Source organism: Anastrepha obliqua, chromosome 6, assembly GCF_027943255.1.
Source record: "Anastrepha obliqua isolate idAnaObli1 chromosome 6, idAnaObli1_1.0, whole genome shotgun sequence".
NCBI lineage: Eukaryota > Metazoa > Arthropoda > Insecta > Diptera > Tephritidae > Anastrepha > Anastrepha obliqua.
The window spans coordinates 68,535,809-68,556,718 of NC_072897.1; the positions used below are offsets into that span (position 1 = coordinate 68,535,809).

At 36.9% G+C, this 20,910-nt stretch overlaps 1 protein-coding gene across 3 annotated transcripts in view; it reads left to right on the forward strand.

Annotated features, from left to right (window-relative positions):
• The window catches only part of LOC129250019 (sialin), an 85,189-nt gene extending 66,062 nt beyond the window's left edge, over positions 1–19,127 (forward strand). For all 3 annotated transcript variants that reach the window (XM_054889665.1, XM_054889666.1, XM_054889667.1), the window contains exons 3-5: positions 17,056–17,333; positions 17,389–18,468; positions 18,550–19,127. In XM_054889665.1, the coding sequence (XP_054745640.1) occupies positions 17,056–17,333; positions 17,389–18,468; positions 18,550–18,747 (1,556 nt within the window). In that variant the 3' untranslated portion in view covers positions 18,748–19,127. The remainder of the gene's footprint in view (positions 1–17,055; positions 17,334–17,388; positions 18,469–18,549) is intronic.
• The last annotated feature ends 1,783 nt before the right edge of the window (positions 19,128–20,910 follow it).

Genomic DNA, 20,910 nt, shown 5'->3' on the forward strand with positions numbered 1-20,910 from the left:
ACAAAAATTTACTTCTAAGATTGAAGAAATCAAATAAAAATAATCAATACTGGAATATTTCTTAAAGAAATATTTCCCAATATTTGGTAAATCGCAAATCTTTGTCATGTCGCATGGTCGCGACTCCGAGTATTTGTTTGCACCCATATATGTAAGTTAACACGCTGCAGTCGCATTTGTTGCGACGCTCCCACGGCTGCTCGCTACACGTGCCGCAGTGTCAGCATATTTAAATTTCACAATGCAACGCAACAGGAGACGTTACCTGTTGCACAATTACATTCAATAATGCACCCGTGGGAAGTCAAGGCCAAGTCCGGTCTCAGACAAATTACACAACGACTGCGCCGCAGCTGGGGAATGAAGGTGTAAAGTAAGCGACCGTCACCACGTCCAGTTAGTGGAGTTTGAGACGGGTTCCGGGTTAGCTGTATTAGATTAAGTAATTTGTGTAGAATAAAAATAATTGTAAACTATTTAAAGAATTATAAGTGTTTCTTTCCTGGGCAGCTGGCCCTTAATTTTTTTTAGTGTAACGGACTCAAAGTCCGTAACTGGCGCCCGAGCAGGGACCCAGGAGTGTTAAAATAAAAGAGTGGATGAAATAAAAGAAAGTGTATTAAATAAAAACAAAAAAAATAAAAAATCTATTGGAAAAATTTAAAAAGTGAAAAAGGGTTTTTGATAAACCCGCTCAGCAAATTAAAAAAATAATAAATAAAAAATCCATTGGAAAAATTTAAAAAGTGAAAAAGGGTTTTTGATAAAGCCGCTCAGCAAATAATAAAAAAAGAAAATAAATAAAAAATCCATTGGAAAAATTTAAAAAGTGAAAAAGGGTTTTTGATAAACCTGCTCAGCAAATAATTAAAGGATCATAGGACGTAAGGCCAAGGAGAGCCACAATACGCTGAACATACAATAAAGGCACAATAAAGGCGCTGATGAAACTAGAGAGTATCCTTGCGTAAGTTGACTTAAGCATTTTCTTTTATATTTTCTTTTAAAGATGGAAGATTTGAGGGCCACGGTAACAAATTTAACGGGTGCAGTTAACGCCCTGCTTGACAAAATGAACACTATCGAAAGACGGGTATCCCGCCTGGACTCAATAAGCTCCAGGATGTTTACACCAACCGCCAATGACCAGACGGAACCCAGTGAAGAGATGGTAGCACAAGCCCCTAAAACGGAAGCCGACATAAGGGACATCAGTCGACTCCCTGACTGTGTCAAGGAGCTGCAGATTTTTGACGGGAATCCTGTCCACTACGTGTCCTGGGTGCACTCGGTAGAAGTCATCCTTTCGGACTTCGAGGTCGTGAGGGGTAAGCCCCTATATCGGGCAATTTTACAGCACATTAGACAAAAGGTGAGGGGTGCTGCTGATTCCGCACTAATTTCGTATAACATTTTCGATAGCAACTGGTCGAAAATCAAAGAGTGCCTTTCTCTGCACTATGCAGATAAAAGGGATATTCGTACCCTTGAGCACCAGTTGCATCAACTTCAGCAAAAGGGAATGAGAATAGATGAATTCTACGCGAAGGTGAATCATCAATTCTCTCTCATTATTAACAAAATAAAAACCGAGTCCTACACGGACGAAACAGTAAGAGTTTTGGTTGAAACTTACCGCAACCGTGCGCTAGACGTATTCATACGCGGGTTGAATGGGGAAATGTCGAGAATGATGCTTATACAGCGTCCTAAAACATTGCCGGAAGCTTATTCGGCATGCTTAGAGATCCAAAACGTCGATTTTAGAAATTTTGCAATTCATTCTTCCTCGGCTAGCAATCGTGTGGTGGTGCCCATAAACAACTTACCGAGCACCCCTTACTCCCCAAATAGGTTCAAACCTCCACAATTGCCACCAAAACCTACATGGCACGCTCAAGAGCAGCGTGCACAATACCCAAAAAATTATCGTCCTTTTTCAAGAGATGACATCCAAAGTTCCACGTCGCGTCCGCCAGTCGAGAGGATGGAGGTTGATCCTTCAGTGCAGACACGCAAAGTAAACTATATCAATCGACCCAATCCTTTTAAACGTAGTGCGAGGTCTGAAAATCTCCCACGGAAGCAACAAAGGCTGTATCACACTGTGCAAGGGGAACGCGAGGAGCAGGACGTCAAACAGCAAAGTCACATAGCTGAAGGGGTGAGCGAAGAACAGGATGCCAATCAAGAACCTAGCAATGACGAAGAATCTGAGGATTTTCTGTCCTCCGGCCATCTAGCGTACCATACCTAGAATATACGATGCCGGATGGCCGCGTTTTAGATTTTTTAGTAGACACCGGTGCCAACAAAAACTTCATTAGACAAACCATCTCGAAAAAAACGACTCCGGTGCAGAAAATTTTTAGTGTGGCATCTGTGGGGGGTACTGTGCCAATAAAAGATAAGGTACAAATAAAATTATTTGAAAGCATTGGGAAATCCACTGAATTTGACTTCTTTGTATTACCTACTCTAAGTGGATTCTGCGGGATCATTGGGGACGACACCTTGAGAGAATTAGGTGCGGTAATTGATAGGAAAAATAACTTACTAAAAATAGGGAATTACAAAATTCCACTCAAGGCACGCACGTCTTGCCATGTCAATTTTACAATAGGCAAGGATTTGCCTCTGGGAATTCATCGGAAGGTCGAAACCTTATTAAAAAAATATTCGGAGCTCTTTAAACCTTTAAATGGCAATGAGCTCGTAGAGACAAACTTTAGGGAGCATACTAATGATGACATAAAAGCCCTTCTATTACACGAACAAGAAAGTAGAAATACAAGACATAATAAAACTCGCTCGCCCCCTCGCAATTTCCATAGTGGTGATGAATTATTTATCGCCAACAAACAAATTAAAAGCAAAAAGAAACCGCTTTATAAAAAAGAAGCTGTCGCTGAAAATAGAAATGCGACTATTATCACGCAAAGTGGGAAAAAATTCCACAAATCAGACATAAGAAATGTCTAGTAATATAAAAAAAAAAAAATATAAAAATACTAATGTTATCCAAAGTGGGAAATCCCACACACAAATGAGACAAAAAAATGTCAAGAATTTTTCAACCAACATTGGTCAAGAGACAAAAAAACTCATGCATAGATCCTTAAGTCCCAGGCGTTTGGGTACAAATTTTGTTTGTATTCGATCAAGTCATATTGGTTCAATTCCAGTTTACTCGATGGTTCGAGTGACGACAATCGAAGTGGTTCAACTCCACCAAAAGGCTATGGCTTTAATTGACGTGAAGTCACTCGTGCCATGAGTAGGCCATTTGCAATCATTAACGCTTATGGCTAAAAGGGATAACCGCGAGCCTTCCAATGTCATCTGAGTTTACGTCTGTATTCCTATGATTAAAGAAAAAAAAAAACATAAAAAAAAAAACGAGAAATAAAATTGTGCCATGGCAAACAAAAGCGATGGAAATATGAAAGGTTTAAGACCATAAAAATAAAAGTGCATGAATTGCACACGAATAAACGCTACAAAGCGCAAAAAAAAAAAAAAAAAAAAAAAAAAACGGGAAAGCATTCCTAAAGAAAAAAATAAAGAATCACTAACTCGCTAACTAAAACTAATAAACGAAACTAACTTACTAATCTACAGAAACTACTACAATAAAATTGGTCTAACTTACTAACCTTTTACTAATGAAACTAACCATAGTAATCAAATACTAAAAAATAATTGTCAAAGAAAGTTCCACTCTTAACATCACTTCCTGAGTCCTCACGAACTTCCGATAACCCTTAGCCTCCCAGACTCCACTCACTAGTAATAGTATTAGAAATTTAAGGCCTTATTACTAAGTTTGATTGCCAATGAATGGAGAAATGTTTTCGAAGGTTGTAACTACAATAAATTTCAAGTAGCTATAATTAAGTTCAAAATCAATTGCATTCTATTTAATTGGTATTTACGTTTAAATTTCCCTCTGTCGTAATTTCCAACCAAATATGTAAACATTACTTAGTCTAAATTCAATTTATAAAATGGTAAACTGTGTGGAAAATAAAGTAGGATTAAGTTAACATTTTGTAATTTAATTTGTAGAATCTGCCTCTGTGCAAACGCACAAGCATATGTTGTATTCAACCTAGATTCCCCTGTTCTAACTGTTCGTGATGGGTACGGCTGGATAATCAACGGACACTTCAAACTGGTCCACATCATCGACTTAATGCGCTACGAGAGGGTTGTAAACCGGCTAGAATATGAAACTGCCAGGATGAACGAGACCGATCCAATCACAGATGTCACCACTTATCAGTTACAAAAAATTCGAACTCAACTTGAGGAGCTGAAGGGTCCTACAGCCAAAAGACCAAAGCGTTCAATCAACTGGATTGGGTCAGCTTGGAAGTGGATTGCTGGCTCACCTGATGCTTTAGATTGGGATGAAATCCTGCGGAGCCAAAATGAAATAATAGACAACAATAACTTACAGTATAAGGTAAACTCTGAAATTTTCAAGAAAACTGAAGAGTTATTACAGGTTGTGAACGGGATTGCAACGGCCACGAACGACGTCCTGGGACGTACTCACCAAGCCAAATTTTCACAGGAGATTCAGCACAAATTGATGATTCTCAAGGATGACGTTAGTGAATTAATACGGGCATGTCAAATGGCCAAAGCAGGCGTAGCAAACAGCAATCTTTTGAATAAAGAGGAAATAAATAGCCTAATAAGCGGAATCGAAGTCCTTCCGTACAGTAACGTCGTCGAAGCCATTGAATATAGTGAACCATCAATCTACACGAACGGCACTCTTCTACTTTACGTGCTGTCCATGCCAAAGGTGGCTCAAACGAGGTTTAATCACTTGATCACGCGCTCTATTTTGAAGGATGGTCATAGAGTTGATCTGAAGTACAAGACAATCTTAATTAATAAACAGCTGACATATGGTATTAAAAATAGCTGTCTCCACCTCGCCACCGCCATGGTCTGCAAGCAGGAAGCCCTAGATTTATTGTCCGAAGATGAATGTCTACCACGTCTACTCAAGGGTGGGCAAACAAGTTGCCGCTACGTAATTGGCACGGAAACAACGGTTGAGGTGCTCAAGGAGGACACAATATTCTTGGATAATTTCAACAGCAGCATATGGTCAGGTAAAACACCTAAACACTTATCTGGCTCTTATATTCTGCAGATGGAGAACGAGACTATTACAATAAATAACCAAACCTACTGGAGTACTAGCAGCTCAGGCGTGCAGGTGCTCCCACCCGTGTTGTCCACCATAACAAATAGAAGCCTGGCAGTGGATCTCAATCTCGTCCACGAGATGACCTCCGGAAACATACGACTCTTGGGTTACCTGAAAGATAAAACCAACTGGTTTGCAACATCCGAAGCCCTAGGACTTATTTTGCTAATGGTCTTCATTTTGCTAATTTGGAGAAAGCTAACAACTGGAACAAAACTTCCTGAGCTGAATATGTCGATACTACAATCAAGTTCTCGGAACCGACCAAAAAACGTCACCTCTCCAAATCATGATCTGCGGGACGCAGATCTTTAGAGGGGGAAGAGTTAACACGCTGCAGTCGCATTTGTTGCGACGCTCCCACGGCTGCTCGCTACACGTGCCGCAGTGTCAGCATATTTAAATTTCACAATGCAACGCAACAGGAGACGTTACCTGTTGCACAATTACATTCAATAATGCACCCGTGGGAAGTCAAGGCCAAGTCCGGTCTCAGACAAATTACACAACGACTGCGCCGCAGCTGGGGAATGAAGGTGTAAAGTAAGCGACCGTCACCACGTCCAGTTAGTGGAGTTTGAGACGGGTTCCGGGTTAGCTGTATTAGATTAAGTAATTTGTGTAGAATAAAAATAATTGTAAACTATTTAAAGAATTATAAGTGTTTCTTTCCTGGGCAGCTGGCCCTTAATTTTTTTTAGTGTAACGGACTCAAAGTCCGTAACTTGTATGTATGTAAATATATCTTCTAAATGCTAGACGATCGCATGAGCGCATGAGCGTACATTAAAATGCAGAAGACAGCAACAAGTAGCTTATAAAAAAGTTCTGTCCCGCACGCTTCGATAGTAAGTACTTCGTAGTACAGTACTTTACGTATGTATGTAGTTCTTCAATTGATTAAAAGTGCACCAAATTATATGTATGTATACATCTGCAAAGTTAGAAACTTACTCTGAAATCAGCAGATTATCAAGAAATTTTGTTGGCACTTCATAATTCATAATTTTTGGCACAATGCTGTGCTTATGAATTGCGCTGGATTTCTTGAGAAGTTTTAGCAACTGCACACAGCATATATACGTACACACATACACAGCCTATATATGTATTTGCATATGCCATCTTCCTGTGTGCCTGGTAATGAATCAATTCTCTATGAAGGATTTGATTTGGTTGGAGGGAATTCAACAAAGTTTTAACAGACGATGCCTTAGACCACAAGTATATATTTTAGGATGATTTGCTCTTTCTAAATCATTATTGAACTTAGTATATTTGTTTTTTATGATAAAGTGCCTGTAGCTAGTCTACATCGTTAACATTCTTTCTTCCTACTTACAAACGAATTTTAATCAACTGCTATTTAATTTGAACAGTTGAGTGTATTTCTGTTAACTTTGCAAATATGGTATACGCATATGCAAAAGAGAATTGTTTTAGCATACATATGTTAGGCAGGAATTCGATCATTCGTGTATTTTTTTTTTATTATTTAATTATTGCATGTAGATATGATAAGGCGATGCGTCGTGGTTTCTTCAATGCATATACAGTCCAATCGTGATAATCCGACACATACGGGACCGACTCATTGTCGGATTATCAAATATTCCAGACTACCGAAGGTTCCATTTAATGACACAAAAAGACAGAAAAAAATCACATCAACACCGTCAGAAATCGCGAGAGAACTGGCGTCGTTCAAATTTAATGACAAATATGTTGTAACCGGGAAACAAAACACAATCCCCCTCTGCTGCTCTGCTACGACTGATCAAAATAAAATAATGCCAATTACATCCATAGACGTTATAAGGTTGTCGGATTACCGAACGTGTCGGATTAAGAAATGTCGGACTATCACGATTGTACTGTACATACTTATGTAACACTTAAAGAATTGAAGATGCAATCGAACTTTTGTCGAAACATAACTAACATAATATGCATATATTTATGTACATACTTATATGTATATCAATGTACCAAAACACTTATAGAGCGTACAATCATTCTCGTCTAAAATTAGTTTCAACTAAAAAAATTAATAAAAATTTTCATCAAATTTGTATAAAGTTTTAAATTTACTAAAGCGCACGCATCAAATGTAAGGTCGGTTTCCGATGTATTTCGTTTATCTTGGAAGCTTCTTTTTTTATAAAATCAGAGAACATTTAAGTTATGTTGATTTTAAATTTTGGTGCTTATAACTCAAATATATGTATCTTTGAATGTACATTTAAGTTTTCTGACAACATAAAATGAATAAAATTTCGTTTATCAAAGGAACATAAAAATAATCTTATTCAAAGCCGTGGAAAATGCGGTTGGCCTTTCATCAAGTTGATTTCCTATAGAACCCAAAAGCTGTGCAGAGCCAATATACTATGTAGAGAATTTACTGTAATCAGCTCTGTTAAAAGTTTCACCACAACCCGGCGGCGGTTAGACAATACACACTATTTTTCACAATTCACACTATTCGTAGCTCGTGAGACTTCTCTATACATTAACGTTCTCTGTGTAGTATAAAAAGACTGGCGCATACATCATGCAGAGAACGTTAATGTATAGAGAAGTCTCACGAGCTACGAATAGTGTGAATTGTCAAAAATGAAGTGAAACCGCCTAGACTTTTCCACCTCGTTCAACTCGACAGCCGGGAACTTCTTAACAGTACAAGTACATTGCTTGTGCATTCCTATGTTCCCTTGATAAACGTAATTTTATTCACTTTATATTTTCAAACAAACTTAAATGTACAATCATAATACATATATTTGAATTATATGCGCCAATATCTAAAATTAAAGTAACTTTAATGTTTGTTGATTTAATTTAAAAAGAAGAATTTAAACGAAATATAATATAAAACGATGAATTAAAACTTCATACAAATTTGATGAAATTTTTTAATAATTTTTCGAGTCGAAATTAATTTTAGATGAGAATTCATAGAGCATACAAGTGCTTTGGTATATTGAAATTTATGTATATCAATATATACATACATTATGTTAGTTATGCTTGTGCAAAAGTACTCATATGCATACGCACTACAGCAACCAAGACCTTTTTCGCGACCCATCGCCTTATCATATTTACATGCAATAATTAGGGAGTAAATACCCAAATGATCGAATTCCTACCTAAAATTCATTGATAAATTCGAGCTCACAGTTCTAAGAGCAAAGTACATTCATTCATAAAACGAGCCGCCCATATGCCAATTTTCTCGACCATTCGAAAATAGTCAATATTGGAATATTTCGAATTATTTGCCAATATTTGGTAAATCTTCAATTTTTCTCAAGTCGAGTGCCCGCGGCTCCGTTCATACGTATGCATCAATATATGTACGTGAATATGTCTTCTAAATGCTCGACAACCGCAGCTGCTGTGCGTAAAGTACGCGCATGAGCATACAGTAAGTTGCAGAAAACCATATAAGAAGCTTATAAAAAAGTTCTGTGTCGGACATTTCAATACAAGGAGAAAATTTCGAAACTATTATTTTATGTTCTCTGATAGTAAGTATATAGTTAATTAGTATATCACTTTACGTATGTAGTTCTTGAATTGATAAAAAATGCACAAAAACATTTGCATATATCTGTAAGGTTAGAAATTTACTCTGAAATCAGAGTATTTGAAGGTTACTGTACAGATTTGAAGGGTACTGTACATACAATGCTGTGCCTATGAATGTGCGCTGGATTTCCTGGGCAGTTTTGCCGTAATATTTTTTGCTGTGGCAAGTGCACATACATACACATAGCATATATATTATATATGCGCATATGTACATAAATTCACATATTTAAATTTGCATATCCCATCTTCCTGTGTGCCTGGTAATGAATGAGTTGTCTATGAAGGATTCTGAATTGGTTGAAGGGAAACAGACAGACATAATAATACAGGGTTGGCCATATTAAACTGACCCATGTGATTATTAAAGAAATATGGAAAAAGAAACATTTTTTTGTGTTTCATTGTGAAAAACATTTAATTTAGTTCAAGGAGATTCGTTTTCATCACTTTTTGAATATGATATCGCGCAAGTGGTCGCCCTTAGCACGTATTTGGATATGTGCAGGGTTGGCCATCTTAAACTGACCCATGTGATTATTAAAAAAATATGGAAAAAGAAACATTTTTTTGTGTTTCATTGTGAAAAACATTTAATTTAGTTCAAGGAGATTCGTTTACATCACTTTTTGAATATGATATCGCGCAAGTGGTCGCCCTTAGCTCGTATAGCGTAATGTGCCCGTTTTTCAGCGTTTTCCATAGTTTTGGCCAGCGTCTCGGCCGATATGGCGGCTATTTCCCGTCGGATATTGGCCTTAAGTGCGCCTAGTGTCTTTGGCTTGTTGACGTAAACCTTAGATTTCAAATTACAGTAAAAAGTTATAGGGTTACTCAATGGGTCAGTTTAATATGGCCAACCCTGTATATGCATGTGAATTGTTAAGCGCTGTTCATAACAACAGCACAATGCTGTGCCAAGAGTGCGCTCTGGATACCTTGGACCTTTTTTGCGAAGCGTAATATTTTTTCTGTGGCAAGTGCACATGGCCGCATATGTATAAATTCACAAATTTAAATTTGCATATGCCATCTTCCTGTGTGCCTGGTAATGAAGCGTTTTCTATAGAGGATTTTGACTTGGTGAAGGGAATTCAACAAAGTTTTACAGAGCACCCTGAGACAGAGATAATATGTATAGTATATAATTTTGGATGACATGGAAAAAATTCAAATTACAAGTCATATTAAAAAGCTACGTAACATTCTTTGCTTTTAATCATCAACAAATTCTTATCGACTGCTGTTAAATTTACATAATTGTTAACTACTACTCTTAACTTTTGGTGAAAAATGTGTCTGTGGAGATAAGTCTTCGCGAAACGAGTACCCCTGAAATTTCCATACGTTCCTGTCATTGAGACTTCTCTATAAATTAACGATCTCTGCATCATGTATAATAGGATTTGTACCGCCTTTTTCAAGGCAATATGTCGATATTTTATGTTCACAGTGGCGGTCGAGCCGTCATCAGAGAACCTAAATTCATAACAAAACACGGGTAAGAAATTCAACTCAGAAATTACTTCATCACAAGTTAACAGCAGGAAATTAATTAATATGGCTGCCGGAGAGAAATTAGAGGGAGAGATTGATACGCAAGTGTGAAAAATCTAGTTTACATTAGCTTACATTTGTTTGCGTACATAATAGATTTGTTCATTTGATACGTCGATATGATTTGTATTTTTTTATGAAAATTGCTCGAAATTGTATGTATGCATGTTTATATATATTTATTAGCATAGAACATCTGTATATTAGGTATATGGTAAATATTACCATAAATTTTTTCCTTCATATATAAGATTACATTAATAATAAAAATCTTAAAACAACTGCTATTATTAACAACTTGTCGTCACTTATTATAAATTCAGTAATGATGATGATGATACAATTGGTTTTATTTTAAATTCTTCAAGTAAATCAAATTAATAATTCTCATAGAGAAATTATTCATTACCATGCACAGAGGAAGATGGCTTATGCATACACAAATATGTGAATTTATATACACTAGTCATAAAAAGTTAACGTACACTATATTTACATGGAAACAAGTTTCAAATAATAATGCATATTGGCATTTTATTATAAAAAATAAGTTTAGATTACATATTAGAGTTCAGTCTTTCAGTAAAAGGATAAATAAAAATTATAAACATAAATTAATTCCAACAACAATAACAAAAATAAAATATATACGAAACTTAATTCAGAAAAAGTTAACGTACACTGCTCATAAAAGTTAAGTTATTGACAGTGAAACTGAAAATAACTCATTTAATAGCTTGTGAAGTAGCCTTTGCGCTTGATAACTTCCGCTAGGCGCTTTGGCATAGGTTTTACTGGCTTTGACGTTTCTTTCGAAGATATTTTCCTCCATTCTTCAGTAATTACGTCCTTTAACCTCGATTTTGATGTTATCTCATGTTGGCGAATCTTACGTTCTAATAAGTCCCACAAATGCTCAATTGGATTGAGATCTTGGTATTGTGGTGGTGTACGCAGCTGTTTTGGGACATTACACAGTAGCCAGAGCTTCACTCCTTCGGCAGTGTGCTTGGGATCGTTGTGTGGTTGAAACATAAAAGTATTCCCCAAACCTAATTTGGTAGCGCTTTAAATTTGATTTAAGTATGTCCAAATATAAGTATTTATCCATAGTAGGTTCAATAAACTCTATCTTGCCCGTACCGTTACTGGCCACACAACTCCACACCATTACGCCTCCACCACGATGTTTTACTGTGGCCGTAAGATTTGGTTTGTCGAGGGCAGTCCCTTGCTTTCGCCATACCAGCTCGCCTCCTTTGATTCCAAATATGCAAAACTCGCTTTCGTCCGAAAAAATTACCTTTTCCCAGAACTCAATCGGCTTATTTAAATGTTCCTGGGCGAAAGCGATGCGTTTCTGTCTGTTTACCAATGATACAAACGGTTCTTTGCGTGCGACTCGACTACGATAACCTATTTTCTTTAAAATCTTGCACACAGTATCACTACAATCGTTCTTATGAAATATTTCCTGCACGTTTTTTGCGATTTTGAAAGCCGATATTTCTGGATCCTTTTGCACTTCGTTTATTATATGTCGTTTTCCCGTTCAGTTACAATAACTTTTCTGGGCGTCCTGATTTCGGCTTTGATGCAGTGGAACCTCTACATTTCTAATTTTTGATAACTCCTTGAACTGTAGAATGAGTTCTGCCCACTATTTCGGCAATTTTGCGCAAAGACTTCCCTTCATTCCATAATTTGACCAAGATGTCTCTTTCGGCAGAGCTTGTTGACTTTCGTGTTGGAGCCATTTTACCAAATTTATGAACATTTTATTTATTAACACAGTTATAGTTATAGTAACCTACACACGTATTTATTTTATAAATTTTTGAAGAGCAATCGCGAAATTTAACAGGGGAAGTCCCGTACGTAATGATGTACGCTAACTTTTTCTGCAATGCCGATTGCATATTTTCGAAATAACTATCGATAAATCAAGCGTTGACGCAGTAAGCATCTGAAAAACACATTTGGCGATATTTAAGGCTGTGGCTAGTATAACTGTGCCAAATCATTTTTGATTTCTTTTGGAAATTTCCGTACAGGAAACCAATATAAAATGTAAGTGCTATACGTTAACTTTTTATGACTAGTGTACATAAGCGGCCGCGTCCACTTGCACTTGCACAGAAAAAATATTACGACTCGCAAAAAATGAACAGTTCACAGAAGCTTCAATATAAAATATTTGGCTCCTTGGGCTTCATCCGAAGGCTGAATGTACATATGTATGTTACTGATGTTACTGATCCAAATGTTTCGCACTCCTCTTTCAGTGTAAGTTATACATATGTTTTTTTTTGCACTTTTTATCAATTGGAGAACCAAATATTGGCAAAATTTGAATATTAACTATTTTCGAATGGTCCTCTGTGATTTCTTCAATCTTAGTTAAAGGATTTTTTCATCGTTGAGAAAAATTTGCATATGCGCGGCTCGTGTTATGAATAAAAGTACTTTACTCGTACAAATATGAGCTCAAACTTATCAATGAATTTGTTTTTGTTGTGCTTTACAGTATTTGAAAACGTTCAGAGCCGTCGCGGGTAAATAATCATGACTGCTACAGCTGCGCCTATGAATGTATTTGGTTATTGTAGTCACTAGGCTTAGAATTTTAGTTTTGGAAACATACGCATGTAGAATCTTAAAGGGAGTGTGTGCGGTTATATGTACTTATGTACATTTGTATATACGAATATGCATTGTTTTGCTTAGAATAGAAACATCTACGTACAGTAGGTTCTGTTTTTATGCGGCTTTTTTTTATGCGGTTTTGAAATAGTGCGGTTTTTTTTTAAATTACAAAATGCATGTCGACCTATCGGGAATTGTACATATAAACAAGATTCTAAACCAGCTAAGCAAAAACTCATCACAGATTCATGCGGTCTATGGAACGTATCTATAGTTATAATATGGGACTAGTGCTCTTTTTTATGCGATTTGATTACATTATTTCAGATTTATGCGGTTTTAGCATTTGAAACGTATCTATAGTTTTACTATAGAACTAGTAGCTTTTTTTATGCTGTTTTTTTTTATGCTGTTTCTTGCGGAACGTATCTACCGCATAAAAACAGAACCTACTGTACATACAATTTCCCAACTTATAAAGGGTCCGCCATATAACTTTACGGAATTAAAAATGCTATAAAAAAGAAACTACTCAATATTTTTCCAAACTGTTTTTTTTTATTTTGAAGTACAATCCTTCCGGTTAATGATAGAACACAACTTCATTCATATGGCGATTGTATGCGATTGTATGCGGCTGTATTTCGCGTATGTTGGTCTTCAGTGCATCAATTGTTGCTGGTTTGTTGGCATAACACTGGTCTTTGACGGCGTTGGTTTGTCAATAAGCAACCCAGTTTCTCTTACTTTTTTCGCAAAGTAACGCACATACGCTTCATTCGGTGCTTTTCTTCTTCCCATTGCCGTACGTAATTTTCGTACACATTCTGCAACATTACCATGATTTTCAAAGTAATGTCGCAATATTTCCCAGCGTTCTTTGAGCGTATACACAACCATTTTCGTTCAGCGGAAAAATAAAACTAATTTTCTGTCAAATCAGATGACAGCTAAGTGTTACCATTCTTCAAATAATACCTAGTTCAAATCCGTAACGACAGATGGCGGGCCCTGTATATTCATATATTCACACATACAAATGTACATATATGTATACGCATCCGGTTTAGATGGTTTTTTTTTTGCATATGATAGGAATTTGTGCGCATATGTTTGTCTATTTGTTCTTGAATTTTTTATATTTATGTGGATATGCATATGAGCTGTGTTATGAAGCAGGTAAAGATTTTTTTCTGCCCACATAAATATGGATGGTAGATATTATGTATATGTATTCAACACTTTGTAGTATATGAATATACTTACATAATAAGTTAAAAGTACGACATATCGTTGAATACTAACCTTTGATGTAAATGAATAGTTTACAAAGACAATTTTTTATGTGGATATTGTGAAATAATTTTGACAATACACTTAATATCAATACAATTTAGCTAATTAGATACTTAAAATTTCACATTCATGCATGCATATACTTAGAATTAATTAATTCATCCCACAAGAAATAATCCATTTGCGCTTGTAAAATGCCGACGGCAAATAAGCATGAAAGAAAAATGTACAAGTCTGTTGTTATTTTATTTTGCCTAACACCGAATCTTGGCATTTTACATTTCAATACAATTGCTATATTTAATTCTGTTGACTACGCTCCGCTATGTTAACTCTCTTATGTTAACTTTTCCAAGGCCGTGGTAAAATACATAATAAAAATTTCTTAGCCGCATTTTTTAGCATTTACATTTAACCTGCTCATTCCTTCCTGAGCCCTCTCTATGAATTTACGTTCTCTGCAGTTATTTTCAAGCGTACTGAATCTATATATGTACATATATAAAAATTCAGCCGTTTTTCGCGTTGTGATGAACTTTACGGAGAATGGTCCAACCGATTTTAACCAAACTTTGCCACATTGAAGAGACACATGTGGAGAAAGTTTGTGTTTTCAAATTTTAAGAATTGGATACCAGGGTCTCGAGAAATAGGCCAAAACGTGGACCCGCGTAACCCTAGGATGTGTTTGTACAATATGGGTATCAAATGGAAGCTGTTGATGATTTCTATAGTATAGAGTATTTTTCATACTGTTCCGTGACTAGGGTCTCGAGACATAGACCAAAACGTGGACCCGGATAACCCTGGGATGTGTGTGTACAATATGGGTATCAAATGAAAGCTGTTGATAAGTGCTTTAATACGGGGTAATTTTCATTTCCTATTGATGACTAGGGTCTCGAAATATATGCCAAAACGTGGACCCGCCGTGTCTTAGCACCGAATTAAACCAAACTTACACATATTGTTAAGTAAGTATTGAAAATGGGTTTCGTACAGTTTGGTTGTGATTCGGAACACCGGCAACGCGTACAGCATTCTTTTGAACCAGCCATAATGTCGTTTAAATTTTTAACGCTTGGGGTGGAACTGAACTGTCAAATTGACAATGTGAGTTACAATGTGTCAATATTTCTTTCTGATTTGGACGCCATAAGGAGAATACGTAAGTGCAAAGTGTAAACATTTTTTGTGAATTTTTTTGGAGTGGATTTTGGAACAGTGAATAATTTCTTACGAAATTTGAGAATTTAATGTGAAATCCGAATGTTCAAATGAAATTATGTTTTATGGATTTATTTTTTCGGTACATATGCGATAAGCTACGATACACCATGAGTGAAAAAAATGGTAAAAAAAATGAATAAACAAAAGAAATTGTTAAAGGATGCAAAAGAAGAGCACGAAAAATGCGTAACTTTGATGAAAAAATTAATAGTCTTATCATGCAAATTGTCAACAATTTTCAGAGGAAAAGAGATGATTTAAGAAAATCACAACAAAATAAAATAATCCTGACCATGTGGACTTGGGCTTTTAAACACATATGCATCGAAAATATAATCCACAAAATTGAAAAAAAAATGTTTTAAAATCTCAGAATACCATAATTACAATCATGTTTATTACAGTACAAATGCCAAGACAATCACGTAATCATATTGGTCGTTCGACAAATAATAATAGGCGCATGAGAAATGCCCGGAATAACGCGACATCAGAAGAACGTCAAGAACAAAATGAAGTAGTTAAACGATTGATGAATAATGTTATCCAAGCAACTATTTTAATTGGCAAATTCAAGAATGAAGACGTTCTAATACCAAGAATTCCAATGATTCCACCTGAATTGCCATTTGAATTCAAGCGTTTGCAACTGCCCATTCGTTTAGCATTTGCAATAACTATCAATAACTCACAACGGCAAACTTTAGAAATATGCGGGATGAATTTAGAAGAACCACTATTCACCCATGGTCAACTATACGTTGGCTGTTCACGTGTTGGGAAGCCAACAACATTATATATTTACTCAAAAACAAATAAAAAAAATAAATAATTGGCGCGTACACTTCTGTTAGATGTTTGGCCGAGCTCCTCCTCCTATTTGTGGTGTGCGTCTTAATGTTGTTCCACAAATGGAGGGACCTACAGTTTTAAGCCGACTCCGAACGGCAGATATTTTTATGAGGAGCTTTTTCATGGCAGAAATACACTCGGAGGTTTGCCATTGCCTGCCGAGGGGCGACCGCTATTAGAAAAATGTTTTTATTAATTTTGCTTTCCCATTGCTTTGCCCATTCGTTTAACATTTGCAAAAACTATCAATAACTCACAAGGGCAAACTTTAGAAATATGCGGGATGAATTTAGAAGAACCAGTATTCACCCATGGTCAACTATACGTTGGCTGTTCACGTGTTGAGAAGCCAACCACATTATATATTTACTCAAAAACAAATAGAAAAACAAAAAATATTGTTTATGCCAAAGCGCTTGAATAAAGAATAAAGAAATAAATAATATGAAAACCATATCTTTTCTGTTCTAAACCATATCTATTCTAGTTTAGTGTGCCCAGCGAAGCGGGCCGGGTTTGCTAGTACTCATATATTAGTATCAGCTGGTGTAGCCATGTTTAGCCTGTCATTAACCTACATTTGGTCATAATATTTTACATGATATCTAATGACACGTTAAATGTTTACATATGTAATTATTTATTTACAGCTCGAATACCTGCACGTTTGGTACTTTACTTTTTATCATGGTCCGGTTTTTTGGTTTCTTTTATGATGCGCAACGATATAAACTTTGCCCTGGTTGCAATGACACGTGCATCTGATGAGTGGAACTCATCAATAGCAACTGTTTCCAGCAACAATACATTGTTTACACTCAATAACTCTGCCTGGGTAAACGTCTCCTTGCAACATGTTATAGAAAATGCAACTAAACAGGCTGTTTTCGATGATGCTACGAATAAAACTGTGATAAATCAAAAAATGGTAACATTGTGTTTTATAAATAACTTTATCTAAATATTTCTTAACCTTTTTTTAGACTGCAGGCGGTAATGACGGCTTTTACGATTGGTCTCCTGCGGTGAAGTCAATAATTCTTAGTTCCTTTTATTGGTGCTACGTGCTCTCACAGGTTGTAGGTGGTATTGCCACACAATATTTCGGCACAAAACAGGTATTCGGTTGGTCTCAATTTGCCACTGCATTATGCAGTCTTTGCATTCCGGTCAGTGCCGACTTACACTATTCTGCTGTGATACTACTACGATCAGTGCAAGGTTTTGCATCTGGTTTAACATGGCCAGCTATGTATGCCATAGTTGGGTACTGGATTCCATTAGCCGAACGCTCACGATTTATGTCAAGTTTTCAGGGCTTTAGCATAGGTATCGGTTTAACATACCCACTATGTGGATTTATAATTTACAACTTTGGCTGGCGATACGTTTTTTACACGACCGGATCATTAGGTATAATTTGGTGTATACTGTGGTACTACCTAGCATTCAACACGCCAAAGGAACATCCACGTATTTCTGCTGAAGAAATCGAATATATTGAAGTTAGTGTTAGCTCCGAAGCAAAAGAAGCATTACGCATGAAAGTGCCATGGAAATCGATTTTCATTTCTTTACCTGCGTGGGCGATCGGAATAACAACATTTGGAAGAATTTGGATTCATTACATATTCATTGTATGTGGCCCAAGCTTCATGAAAAACATGCTTAAATTCAATTACAAAGCAAATGGTTTTTTGTCCGGCATGCCGTTCATTTGCTCTTATATTTCATCTGTACTATTTTGCTATGTTGCTGATAAAATTATGCTAAATAATTGGATGAGTCTTACAAATGTTCGTAAGCTTTTTACTGCCTTGTCACAAGTCGTTCCTGGAATTCTAATATACTGGATTGGTTATATTGATAAAAATATTTTATTATTATTGGTTATATGGTTTGTGGCAGTTACATTCATAACAGCCTCGTATGCCGGTGCTATGGCTAATATTGTTGATATCGCTCCGAATTTGGCTGGGCCGGTTCTTGCTTTTTGCCAAACAATACATATGTCGGCATCATTTCTTTCTCCGCTGGTATCGGGTATAATTGTCACAAATGAGGTATGCTTTTGATGACTCATCATAAGGTCGTTTTTTTCGACAAGTCTTGTAATCATTTTATATGCTTCCTTTTCTTTTAAGAGTTCCATTGAACAGTGGCGCACAGTTTTTGGAGTTTCATCGGCAATAACGATTTTAACATATGGTATTTTCCAAATTTACGGCACAGCTGAAATTCAAAGTTGGAATTACCCACAACCGCGCATTGACGGGTCGGCCGAAGAAAGCCAGATCCTTAAGAAACGGAATGAAGAGCCCATTCCGAAAGACGACATGTAGACTATATGATTATATATACATACATGTACTTAATCAAGCGAAATACTTAACCCGTGTTAAACATTATTTACTATGGCATATTAATTTTTTGGCATTTTATAATTGCGCGTAACGAAAACTAGAGTTATTATTTAATATCTTTGTATGCGCACAAATGCACATAAGTATACATAATGTGTGCAAATACACCTATTGTCAACAATTTGTGCTTCAAATCTATGGTTTGTTATATGGAATGGGTGTAAGTTCGTCTGTGTATATATACATACATATATTACATTATATTTGTAACAGTTGGGTATTTTTAATTTCTTGAGCTAAAATATGAGGGTGGAGTTTTGTGAGAAATAATAAAATCGGTTGGTGCGATTGCCTGAGAATTTGTGATAATTTTTACTAGAGCGTATCCATACTAATAATATGTCGATAACTTTCAATCAGAAAACCAGCTGATAAAATTTAGCTACTTGTTATTGATTGCATACGAAGGTCTTAAAGTTGAAAATAATAAAAATAGATAAATTAAATTTGTTGCATTTCAGTGTTGGCGAATATTACAAGTAAACGAATTAAGTGTGATGAAAGTAAATATGTATTGCTAAAATTTATTCCGTAAATTCTTCTATGAAAAAACTAATGGTAGGTAGCTAGGTTAGTACCCCAGGTACACTACAAGTAGCACTTACGTGCCGTTTTGATATCATAATGTGCCGAAAAAATTTAGGGAAGTGAAAGCCGTCTACAGCCATCCAGTGTTGTTGATGTAGTGGAGAAGAGAAAAGGGATCTAGGCTGGAGAATTTTGTCACGTCATCCCCAAAGGGCACGCTAAGGAATCTCAAGCGCCTAGCCGCCAGAGCCAGACATTTGCAGAGAAAGTGCTCAGCAGTCTCTTTCTCTGCAGGATCCCCACAGCATCTGCGATAGGGGTTGTACGGCATTCCAAGCTTCTCCGCATGAGAACCGATCACCCAGTGACCAGTGAACACCGCAATGAGTTTGGATTTGGGGATTCGCATCACCTTAAGCGTTCTGTTTATATCATATTGAGCACATAGTGTTTTCGAACTAGTACACGATGAGACAGGCCTCCACTCCCATGGCAGCCGTTTCTACGTTACCGGATTGACTCGGGCTTTTCACGACCAAGGGCTGCCGCCCCAGTAAACTAGCTCTGCCTAGTGTAACGTATCCCACAGACCTCCATCTATCTTGCGCTTTTTTAGAAAGAAATTGTGTAGTTTCCCTTTAACAACGGTAAAGGGGACAACTGAAACCGGTTCTGTCGACCCCTTCTTGGCAAGCTCATCGCCAATTTCATCTCCCTCTAAAATTCCTGTGCCCAGAAAGCCAGATAAGGAAATGTTTTCTGCACGTTCGAGACGTTTGAGTTCCTCCTTACAGGAGTTTACCAGAAGGGAGCTGCAATACGGTGACGACAGGACCTTGATCGCAGCTTGGCTATCGGAAAAATATTAATGTCTCTCTCTCAACAGCGATCCTTAAGCATTTTGCATATTGCAGCAAGTTTAAAGTAGACCGAAATATTGGCTGGTTTAGAGAAAACCCCCGCTCCCACTCCCAATTTCATCTTGGATCCGTCAGTGAAAACAGAGGTCCGTGAGGACTCTCCCCTCTTTCCAATCTTGTCTGATCGGAAAGATAGCCCTAACATGGAGAGATCAGTGCAAAGTACAGAGAAGGAAGGGGAGATCTGCATCAACATGCTACTATTTCCTACACGAAGTTGCCTCCAGAGGCCAATCTCCTTCAACCTAATAGCTCTCTGAGCAGCAATGGATTTAACGTGCAGATCTACGGGAAGTGGGTGCAGAATGACGTTGAGGGCAGCAGTGGGACGTGTTCTACAAGCACCAGTGATGCCCACACATGCAGTTCTCTGCACTCTCTCTATTTTAGTGGGGTTGTAGCCCTTCTGAAGAGCTACCGACTAAACTAGGAAACCATATGTCAAAATTAGCAGAACCACTAAGTCCATTGTACGACACGTGACTAGAGACTCCATTTTTTGCCGAACATAGATTTACATGCGTAGAAGGCTATACTGGCCTTCTTAACTCAATTTTCTATGTGCATGGGGTCAAGTATTACACCAAGATACTTGACTTCCGATGAGAGTGAAAGACAATGGTTGTTTAGTTTT